Here is a 12,525-nt window from a genome sequence, read left to right as displayed (position 1 = left end):
TCTTGGAGATAGAGAGCAAGGCAACTTTGGTCCGTGTATCTAAGATAGGTGGAGAGAGTTTAGGACTTGGGCATTAGAACCTCCCTTTGACCTCATAATAAATAAGGAAACAAAAGATAAAGTGTATCTCCTGTCTCAACCACCCTAAGGCTACATAGCTGACAAACCTTGCTGCCCATGTCTAACTAGTGATCCGTCTCAACCTGGACTCGGTGAGAACCCAACCTAAAAGAACTAAGGGAGAATTTGAGCGAATGTGACCATTGGGGAGAAATAAAAGGATAGATAATGAGCTTGTCTTGTAGCTCAAGAATGTGCTCTACATAAAACACCACCTTTGGACGGAGGCCTCTGTAGGCCTTGACCCATGTGGTATGAATGAATTGCATATAAATGTCTGTTATGATGCACTTGTTCAACTCCTTGTCTAGAGGGGAGAAGATGGTGGGGGACTTTAAGACAGTATTGGAACAAGGGGTGATGATTGATCTCAAAACCATTAAAGCAAGGAGTGTAGAAACTTAAGCAAATCAATACTAGACTCGACTAGAGGCAGAAGGGAAGGGTACTCGTGGCAACTTTAAATAGAATCAGTGAAAACACTGAGGCAATACAATAACCAAATGAGATGAAAGCTAGCCTCAAGTCGAAGGGGTGGACACTTACTCAATAGGGATGATATTGTGAGGAATGGATTGGTTGCACTTGATGATGCACCGAAGGAGAACTTGGACATGCTCAATAGAGGCCCAATTAGAGTCCAACAAGGAGGGTACCCAAACCCAAACCAAAATGCCATAAAGAACAGAAGGCTGAATGAGAGGTACCCAAAAGTGTAATTTTGGACACGATGTCCTGGAATTGATGCCAAAACCTTTGTCTCTCAATAAGAGTGAGTGAGACATAACCCTTATTGATAGAGGCTAGATGGCAGGTCTCAAGTTTAAATGAGGAGCAAAAAAATTAACCTCCAAATAGTTGTAACCTTAAAGGAACGGACAATCTCAATCCTAGTGACAACAATGTAGTGGTCAAGATGAGAGGTCTTGATGCCATTAAAGACCATCACCTTACTCTTCCCCAATTTAATTGTCAGATGCCTCAAGTCACAAAAAGAAGCTGCATAGTCAAGGTGCCTCTGTAATCCCATGGGGAAGTATGCTTGAAGAATCAAATCATTCACAAAAAGGAGGAAACATCAAGACATGGTGGAGAAGACAATCCTCCCCATCTAACAAATGCTCATGAAGCAATCCCTCCAACTTATCAATGTAGATCCCATATAAAGTAGGGGACCTCCTTAATGATGGTACGAAGAATCAAAATCTGGTCCTTAGTTTGGTATTCCTATCTATAATTGGCTTGTCCCTCGGTCCGAGTACGACACTGATCCAATTCCTTGGAGAAAATGTGACCAACCATGATGGTCCTGTAATTTCTAGGATTAGAGGTGGGGTTTGCCTTATGGATTGAATGGATAATGCAGTGGGATCAAGAGGGAGAGGAACCCCATGTAGACCACTTGATTATAGAGGTCAAATAAGAGGCACTCAACACATTAGAGCCATATTTGAAGAACTCACCCTGGAAGCCTTCCTCTTCTTTAGCTTTACTAGTATTCATGATTCTCACCACTTTTCTAATGTTCATGCAAGTGAAAAGATGGAAGGAGGAAGGTGGGATGATCTAGAGGGAGGGCTAGTTGGGGATGTGATAGAGAGTGGTGGTGTAAGAGGGTGCGCCACATGGTCTTGGAGGAGTGGAAGGGGGAGGTCCTAACGGGACTCTACGAGGAGAGATGAAGATGCATTACTTGTGGTGAATGAGCCGGGGGGAGGGGTAGGAAATTTTCAGCTAGGGGTGGTTATGGGTGAAAGTGGAGCGGACGACTTGATAAAAAGCCTTAGACTCCTCATTGTACCAACAGTTCATTGGATGCAAATGCTTTTGTCTGAGTGTGGGAATAGAGTGATGGTGGAATGAGGGAAGGAAATTAGAGCAGCCTCCCTATAGTGGTGGACAAACGGGAAAAGCTGATGTTAGGCACTTCAAGGGTGAAAAGGGAGTCATGGGGAAGTTGTCTGAGATAAAGGGAAAAGAGGTCAGGGTCACCCTTGTCAAAGAAAAACGTGGTGTGAGGGGGAAGGGCAATTGGGGTGGGAGGGGGAACATGATAATGATTAGCAATGATAGATCCAATATGATATGGAATTTGTTAGTATTAATTTTGGAGTTCCTTAACTCAGAGTGCAATCAGCACATGAATATGTGTGTCAATTAGATGACCAGGAATATAAATATTTTCTGTTTTCTCTAATTTTTTTTTGAAAGGCATGTTTAGCATTAATGTATGAATGTGCTGAATCTTGTGTCGTTTAGCATGCATATGAAATAAGAGTTGGGGAGTAATCTAATGTTTCTTCCTTTTTCTTTTCTGACTATGTCATTCATCATTTTCAGGTTGGAGACAATTCTATTGATATTCCTGAAGCTAATGTGATTATTCAAATATCTTCTCATGCTGGTTCCCGTCGTCAAGAAGCACAGCGTTTGGGACGTATTCTGAGAGCTAAGGTTGGCCTTCTATTCCTTTGGATGCAGTGATGCTTTGCAATTCTTTGCAAAGAAATATAGCAACATTGATGCACATGCTTGAATTGCAAATGAACATAATGCAAGTTTCGATTCTTCTAGCAAAATCTTGAACTCGTTCATAATTGCTGTTGTTTTTGATGAGTATCTGACTACAATATTAGAAAGAATCATTTACTCGGTGGTTACCTTTTAACAGGGTAAACTTCAGGATAGGATGGCGGGAGGGAAGGAAGAATACAATGCTTTCTTCTATTCGTTAGTGTCCACGGACACACAGGCAAGCCTTAATATAATTTTGGCCCTGAAGTCAAAAAATTCATTTTTTTTTTGGTTTCTGGATTAATTTATCTTACTGTGTTGTTGACACTAATTGCAGGAAATGTATTATTCTACAAAGCGACAACAATTTCTGATCGATCAAGGATACAGTTTTAAGGTAAGCAAGCTCAATAATGCTGTTCTATTTGAGTCGAATGGGATAGTGGTTCAGAATGTGCTGTAAGAACTACGGAGCTGCTAGAAAGAACAGTTATCTGTGTGAAAATGATAAGCAGCCTTTTATACTAATTTTTACCATACAAGATCACAAGTACAATCAATATTGATATTAATATTAATGTTATATTTATATGAATATTAATACTATAACATTAAATTTTTTTAAAACAATTATTTGACAGAAAAAAAGGAAAGAATTATTAAATAGTAATACTAACAAATTAATGGCTGACTGGAATATCAATATACTTAACTAGAATTTTTAATGACCTGAGAAAATAAACCCTAAGAATGTTTACAGGCTTTCTAGATACAAAAGAAAGAAAAATAAGTATACTAGAGGAAGAGAGCTCTCTTCTGGATTGTTAAAATTGGCAGTGGTCTAGTTGAGTACTATGTCATAAATTGATGCCTTTATTCAATGTATTAATGGGCTGGTTTTATTTGAGAGGAACAATCATTGGATCTTTTACAATTTAAACCTCATATATGTAAACAGAAGTAAGTGATAAAACTGCAGGTTTTGTTGGAGGAGCCTTATTGTTCAATATCCTTTTGTTCTGAGTTTACTCAAATATACTTTACCACACATCTCTGATCTTTATGTGATGTGTAACCTGCATGTCTTTGAAAAGCAACTGGTCGTGACCTCAAAACAAATAGCACACGAGACATTGAACATTAACTAGGCCTTTTTTGTCTCCATATTACTGGTTTTGCAAGATCATTGGTTGGAAAGTGAAAAGGGAAGTTCCATGTTCTTAGACTACAGGATAGCTTTAACCATAAGAAACCTCTCCATGCACCTGATTTTGCTTATACTACAGGGTGTACTTATCCTATTTACCCCAAGATTGAGCCTCTGCCTCCAGTGTAATGACATTGGCCTTTGCCTGTCCGTTCCAGGCAGTCACAGGCCACAAGAATCAGTTTATTGATACCTAGTTATTGAAAACTTGTAGAAATTGGTTTTCACAGATTATGTAGAGAAAACCTTAATAGGCCTAGAGAATTTACCCAATCACTTACTTTTTTGCTAATAAGTATCAAAACCATGAGGGTGGATCCAATTATTATCTAGTATGATATGTAGTTATTGTTAATGACAGTGCTAATGTTTGTCTTTGTTTAATCTTGGGCCACAACGGAAAATATGGTGGATGAGATCTATTGATATGTAAAATCAAGAGTGAGAAGTTAAGTAGGTAGTTATATCTGGTTGCCGTTGGGCAGCTAGTCTAATCAAACAAGGATGCAAATAAGGAGATATGATATGCTCAAACTATGTGTTTCCTGTGCTTTGAAGCCAATGGAGCAGAATGACCATGTGAAACATGGTTTCGATAAGGTTAAAGTTGAGACTAAAGCTCTATTGATACATGTGCTACCCTGATTATTCACTCTATAAGTTCATATTGATTTGAGTTCCTAAATCTTTTAAAACTTGATTTTTTATGGTGTCAAAATGATGAATTTTTTTCTTAAGCTCTTTGAATTGAAATTGGTGACATTGTCCTTCAGTAAAGTTTGATTAGCTAGAATTTGGAAGAAGCAAATCTTTATCCTAATGTCTTGGAATCAAAGAAAGCTCATCCTGCCACTGCTAACTTTTGGTTGATGATCTTGAGACCTGCAAAATGCTTGATTGTTCTCATGAAAGAATTAGCAGACTTCTTGTTAGCGTAGAACAAGTTTCATTGTCAATTTTGATTGTAAATTTTGTAAATGGTGCAATGTCCCCATTTTTATGTCCTTTTGAGTATCATTGGACACCCCAACTTTTGTGGAGAGCGCCAACATTTTCAGGATGGTATTCTGGCAGTGGTAATGAATTGGGAAGTCAAGGCAAGCCCCATGATACTTTTTGAATGTAGGATAGACTTCAGAGTCTTAGACATTCTTGGAGCATTCCGCATTTCTTGGAGAAGTTTGCTAGTTGTGGAAAGCATCGATCATCATAAGATTGATGTCGTACAAACTTAAGGTTACGTTGGCATGGGTAGGATTCTTGATTAGACTCTTTTAATATTTTTTGCAATATGTTGGTGGCACGAGAATATAATTATTTTTAACCATATTGTGGCTCTTATGGTTCAAATGTAAATAAAAAATAAAACGTCACTTTGTAAGGAGGTAAATATGATCTTTCTAAGAAAGTTATTAAATGATAAAAACAATATAACCTCTAAAATGATCCCAAAAAGGGTTTAAATGGAGGTTCTGAGGAGACCATTTTAAATTTTGGACTATGCTTTACAGAGTTTCTTGGATGACAAGGTTTTAGGGGACAAGGACATGTTTCAAGAAGGGGTATGGTTCAGAGCTAATTTTTAGGGGTTGACATGGGACAAGTATTAATAAAAATAGGGAAATTTTCATATATGTAGAGAGAATTAAAATATGCAAATCATAACATTGATATATCATTCACCATAGACATTTTAAAAGCTCAATACATAGCAATTTAGCAAATTAACAAAATTGAAATACTTTCATACTAAAAATATGGTGTAGATATAGCGAAATGCCCAAAGGCTCCAAGTCTCATGCACAAAATGACAAAGAGAACTCCAACTAAAGTTGTAAACAATAAACAATAGCGTAGAAGTTCCGAATCCATAATTAGATGTCCATAATAATCTAAATCAATAATGCATTTGCAAATAATATTTGCTAAATATATGGATGTCCTCTAGGAAACTAAATCACAATTATAGTCATCCTTTGACTCACTGGTAGCGGTGTAGGATGAGGATCCTCATCCAATGGAACCCCAAGCAATCATGGAGGTGTGTCATCCTCCTTAACTTGCAGAGCATCCCAGTGTAATGCTGAGTCTAACGATACTGAACACTACCGAATCTTGTAGCTGCAAATTGAGCTTGAATATTCCAGCACACACCTCACATAACTTACATATGTACCTTTTTGGTTGCAAGGTTTAAAATATAATATCTTACTTTATTTCACCCCAAAAGCAATTGTTTAAAGTTGATGTGTAATAAAGCCACTATTAATTTAAACTCCCCCATTGATCCAAAACTGACCTTTTCATTAATATAATGATATTCTGACACACAAGGACGTTTTATGTGCCCATGATTTAAAACTTCTCATCCTGGTTCCAACGAGCTTCAACACTAAGGTGGCCATTAGACAATTTCACTTGATCTAGCAACCTTAATGCACGTAAATTGTAACCAATAATGCATTTGACTTTGCACAAATGGCTTAACCACACCAGAAGTGAAAGCTGACCGCACATGAGTGATCGTGATGATGAAATATGATGAATGATTTTAACTGGGTGACTTTCTAAAAATAGACTCTCCCTCCAAGAATCTTGGAACCCAATTGAAAAGTTAGAAATAACATCTAAAATCATCATATAACTCCTCTAAATCATCTGAGCTCGTTGGACTCATACATCGACTTATTGTAAATAGTAAGTCCCTAAAAACAAAGCCAAAACCCACTAAACAACATAACTTCAGGATATATGGAGGGCTTGGAGAGATACACACTAACAATAGTGCTTTGGTGAGCCAAATAACTCCACAACAAGATTCTCTAATCACCAGAATTAGCCTACAAGGACCCAATGATAGGCTGAATCCATTGACTCTAATACAAAGCATGTAAACCTTTCTCACTTAGACTAAACCTCTAATGCTCCACAAAGACTTAGGCTACGAGAATGCCTCAAAAGGACATCAAAATCCTTGCACAAACCCCATACAAATACTATTTCCTAGCAGGCCAAAATTGCTCAAACTCACCCTTGGACTTGGAGAGTTGAAAATGTTGTCAACTAAAACCACCCAAAGACAATGACTCCTTGCTAAAGCAAAAAGAGGGGGTCCCCATTTGCAATGGGGCAATGTTATGAAAACCCCGAAACCACTTTAGTACTGAGCGTGATATCATTCAAAGCTTCAACAGAGCTCAAGTAGTAATGTAGTTCAGCTAGTTTGACTATATGTATGTTTGCAGGTTCAGAATGCTGTTCGTCACGAGTTTATTGTAGGGTTTGTTTCTGTTCCAGCAGTCCTATTTGATGCAACAATCAGATTTATATCATTAATAAGTTAAGGAATTTCATTTTCAATTGTAGTTTCGGTATTGACTTGTCACTAGTTTGTTTATGTGGAATTTGTGAAGTTTGGTTGATGCAAGTAATATGTCAAACTAGTTGCTCAAACATTGGCGAGATTGAAGGAATTTTGTGGATATATCAGTTCAAGTTGGAAGTAATTACATATATGTTGTGGCTCATTAATTTATTTTTATTAGTAAGATATGTCATTGAGGATACGACACATTAGATGACAGTTTGAACTACTGCATTACTTATATTTTGCCACAAAAATATAAATAGCAAAAAACACTTTTCTAAAGTTAGAAATTTGTGATGTTTGTTTTTGTGTTCATCTCCTCTATTTGGGTCAATGACTAAACAAAACACAAAAGCATTACTGTTTTTTAAAATTTGATATTTTCTAAAAATAGAAAATTTTGATGTCTAGGCTTCTTTGGAACTTTGTGTCTTGAATGCTGACCTTTTGAAGTGCAACTTTATGGTTGGAAGAGATCCTCATATATGTTTTCCTTTCAATGCATTGGAGAATATATACACTGTTCCTGGTCTCTGTCATGCTTGGTATTTTCCATAACAAATTTTCTTTGAGCTTCACCCATTCTTTCCTCTTCTAGTGCTGAAGCTGAAGTTGCCTTCATGATTCTAGTTTGATAGTTATTTTGGTGAAAAATCTGCATACATCATTAGTGGGCCAAAATCGATCAACACCTCTTTACTGCCGTGACAGGAAAAGAAACGTAGTTGACAATGATGTGACAAGAACGACCTGATATCTGGCTATAGATAGGATCAAACATCTGGCTATACATAGGATCCAACATCTGGCTATAGATAGGATCCAACACAACACAGCTTTTTGGCAGAAAAGAAATTGGGTACCAATTTTTCTTATTGTGGGAGAATCCTATTTGGTCAGACTTATCATCTCTTGAATAACTCCTACATTGCTTGATTATCAAGAAAACACAAATCAAAGGCATCTTATCAATTATTATCGTTTCAAACATTATCATAAATATATTCTCCAGTTGTTTGACAAATATTATCTCTATAGAAAAATCAAAGATAAAGATCTCTATCACAGCTGCAATCTTCAACATAGCAGTCACACATAGCTGCAACCAAAGATGTCAATGATAAATTCTCATGATATAGATTCTCATAAAAACGTGTTTTCTCAGCATAACATGATTCATTATAGTAGCATAAAAAATGTCATGGAGTTGCAAACATGACTTCCACCATGCCTCATCACATAGGATAGAAGGAGGGCTTTCTCCTCAAACTTCTCCCGAGTAGATTGCATTTCCACCCTGCCTCATTGCAGAGAGTGGAACAAGAGCTTTCACCTCAGACTTCTCCTTGAGAAGAATGCATTGCCACCATGCCTCATCGCAGAGGGTGGATCCACCATGCCTCATCATAGAGGGTGGATCCACCATACCTATTCGTAGAGGACGGATTCACCATACCTACTCACTCATCGTAGAGCTTGGATCCACCATACCTACTCGCAGATGGTGGAATAAGAGATTTCACCTTGAACTTCTCTTATAGAGAACAACTCATTAACAAGGGATTGCACCTCGAACTTCTCTCACAAAGAATAGCTCATTAACAAGGGATTGCATCTCGAACTTCTCTCATAGAGAATAACTCATTAACAACATCTATAAGAATGGTTGAGATACTCTCCTATACTGAATTCCTTCCATCAGGGACAACTTTGATCACCACAATAAGATAGCTGATGTAATCACCCTCTAAAGCTGAACATCTCCCTCTAAATATGTATCATCAATGCAACATCCTCATCGCATTGATTCTTGTTGCACCATGTGACTAAGAGAGAGATATTAAATAACTCATAAAATCAACTATAATAGAGATCAATGTTAAATGCATGCACTATTCCCAATGATATCACAAGGATTCAAGATAGAATACTTATCTCTTTCCATGCGACAACCATAAAAATGAGAACCAACAACTGAAACGAGCACCTTCCAAAATAATTAACACCAAAATAACCTGCCAATTCAATCATAGGCTCTTGCACAATACCAAGTCAGCATACGTACAATACATAATATATAATATATGACACCGAGAATAGGCACAATAGACCTTGTAGAGTCACAAGGAACATAATACTCAAAACAAAATTCAATCTCATCTGCAGATTGTTATTCACCCTTATCAAAATGTGACCTTACAAATTGTTATGCATGCAAATTTGATCATACGCATTGATTGTTCTTCACAACACAATCTAAATATAATCTTGAATGTTTTTATGAGAACAAATCATCCACCTAATTGGGCTTGCTCTTATGCCACTTTAGCAAAAGGAAAATTATATAAAGTCAAATATACTAGCCAACTAAATGGACACAATGACTCTTATTAGGTAATTATAGAATGTTGTTGGAGATGGTAGCTGTGATAGATATCTTTTATCTCTAGAAATATGGACGCTATTATCATTATGGTCACCTTTAGCTAAAGAGGACACTTAATGATTAAATTGTAATATTAAATATAAAGATGTGTCTTTCAACATGCGTTGAGGCATGGAAATACAAAGAGTGGTATTTGAAAATAAGGAATATTGTTTTGGGAAATTATAGAGACCTTCGGTTAGAATGTGAAGACCCTCTCCTTATGTTATATATATCGCTTCAAGGGAAACACATTGTACACTTGAATTTATTTTTATTACCAGTAAAGGAAATCTTTTGCTGGGGTGGTTGGGCTTTTCCCTTTATTTTAGAGGGATTTTCCCAAGATATATTCTGATGTATTTTGTATTTGTTTTATGCTTTCCTTATTGCTATTTATCATCTAAATTTTCTGGGCTCAAAATCCAACAAATGTAACATTCTTTAAACATCTCACAGATACAATATTCAATAAGAATAGGTCGCACACATAAAACTTTTCTTGACAGACCTTATACAAAAATAATAGTGTAGCAACGATGTCCCTTGTTAGGATAATAAGGAATATGGAGACGAGACGACCACTTCAACTTCTCGCACTCATACTATTAAATTCTTGCTTTTTAACTTTGCCCAAATGCCATAATTAGAAGATCATTACAATATATGTGCCTTTCAATGATAAATTGCTCCAAAAGCAACTTCTTATTTCATTCCTTTGGCCTTCAAATGTACTATTGTATCTCATTACTTGTAATACCCCTTACCACTATCTTCCAATATGTGCCCTTTTACTTTAACTTCTTAATATGTTGCTAAGTACTGACGGAGCCAACAAATAATGGCTAACACCCCAGGACTCTATTGTGCCACCAACAATTGCTACTCTTATCCTTTAGTCCAAAGTCAAACAACGAAGGTTGTTGCGATGCCATCAATATACATTGTTCTTACCTCATTCCTACACAAGCACTAATACTTTTCTGACCAAGTATTAACTCTGGCAATGTTTTTTTTCAAGGAGTAATATATATATATATATATTGAGGGTTCAGACCTACGAGGCAACCCAGCAAGGCATGAAGCCTATGAGCTACCAACCAACAAAGGCCACTACGAAGACAATTTAGGAACTTGATACGGGCTCGCACATGCTTGAAACCTCTTTAGCTTAGAGGCAATCACTGAGGGGCATCCACGTCGTCAAAATCACTCGGGGCACTATCTCAGCCCCATCCCTTATGATCTCGGCGCCATGCACTCAGCAAGAATTGATCCCTGGTGGGCTCTTTGTGTGCCATTCAACTTCACCAATAGACCAAGGGCCCATTGACAAGGAGTATAATTTGAAGATGCTGTAGAAAAGATTCAAGCTCACAAATGTCGAAGGTATTGAGGTTCCCATGGAAACAAATTTACCTATCTTCAACAAATTTATGATTATAGTATTAGCCTAATCAAGAATTTTAGTCATGAATACATAATCATATGTTCTTGTCTAACCCAAGTTAGGTCTCCCCCTCGGGTGTCCACACTATGTGTTTGATACTTAAGAACTAGAACAAAAAATGATTCGTAGAACAAGTTTTCAAAACAAAATTAAACCCGCACACTAAGTTATCATTCAATTTAGATATCTCTAATGTTTCCACAATAATTATTTTTGTCAATTAAGCACAAATGTGATACGCTTGAACCTGACTAGGACTGTATATGTGGCTCTTCCAAAACTAGTTTATCGTTAGTATGAGTTTGCTGGGTCAAAGAATTTAATGGTTTTTTTGAAGTCGCTCCTTCCCTAAATATCTCCAAGAATCTTTTATTTTTTTAAATTGTTCTCCATATTTAGTTGATTGAATTCTTTTATCCGGCCTCTTATACGTTGTTTGTTTGATCGACGAGATATGTTGAAGGGACATACCTATTGCTTATTATATTGCTTTATTTTTTATTGACTAATTGACCATGAATCATTTTCCTTGGCTATCAATGTTAAATCACTACATTTCTCTTATGGGGATCAAGCTCAAATAGTATATGGTAATATGTATGCAACTATCTATAATAGTTCGCATCCAATTTGTAACATAATTTTTGTAGATATTGATTGAAGCCTCTTGTGCTAGGTTACCTTTGAGTGCGCAATATGACTTCATCCAAATCAAATTTAGTATAATCCATTGAGACTATAGTGACAACGATAATAATGTTTTCCCCAAAACCTCTTTAATACGAGTGAACTAGTTCTTGATAAAAGGGATAGCAAATGGAATGTCCTAATAGCATAATACCATCACTCAATTCTTGGCTTTTTAAACTATAATCTATTATTAGCAATTAGGAACTTCTTCATTTATTGATATTTAATGTTTTAATTTTATCAATGATTATTTTATTTATATTATTATATTATTATATCATGTTTAATGATAAATTATATTGTATTAAAAAAATTATGAGTAACATATTGTTATATTAAGCTATATTTCATAGCATTGTATTTAATGATAAATGAATCTATTTATTTTGATTATTGAAATTGTGATTATGGTATTATCAACTATCTATTTACTTCAATAATATTTTTTATTTTCGTATTACTCTTTGTTAATAATATAACTTTTATTATTATATATAAGGAAAGATTATATTAGTTATAATTACACCAAAGGCATACCTATACTAAAGTTTCAGAACTTCAAAAGCACATCAAATGTTTATTAAAATGCTTAATAAAGAATGCAAGACGATTGAAACAATCCCAATTGTCTGCATTTTTCTTTTATTTTGATGTTAATATCTTACCCCACATATGTGGGCAACACATGACAAGGCATAATTATAGCCCATGTCTTCTATTTGCGATCATTTGTTGTTTGCTTTCAACTATCC

The 12,525-nt window shown here is 36.0% G+C and overlaps 1 protein-coding gene across 1 annotated transcript in view; it reads left to right on the top strand.

Annotated features, from left to right (window-relative positions):
• LOC149542122 (general transcription and DNA repair factor IIH helicase/translocase subunit XPB1-like) overlaps positions 1–12,525 on the top strand; it is a 58,899-nt gene that overhangs the window by 33,180 nt on the left and 13,194 nt on the right. Inside the window, exons 16-18 of the mRNA XM_089797165.1 lie at positions 2,461–2,574; positions 2,792–2,872; positions 2,972–3,031. Of these exons, the coding sequence (XP_089653291.1) occupies positions 2,461–2,574; positions 2,792–2,872; positions 2,972–3,031 (255 nt within the window). The remainder of the gene's footprint in view (positions 1–2,460; positions 2,575–2,791; positions 2,873–2,971; positions 3,032–12,525) is intronic.

The sequence above is a fragment of the Cupressus sempervirens genome, chromosome 8, assembly GCF_028749045.1.
Source record: "Cupressus sempervirens isolate cs-2001-9-10 chromosome 8, ASM2874904v1, whole genome shotgun sequence".
In the NCBI taxonomy this organism is placed as follows: Eukaryota; Viridiplantae; Streptophyta; class Pinopsida; order Cupressales; family Cupressaceae; genus Cupressus; species Cupressus sempervirens.
The sequence above is the reverse complement of the archived record's forward strand: the minus strand, read 5'-3'. Positions and strand labels throughout refer to the sequence as shown.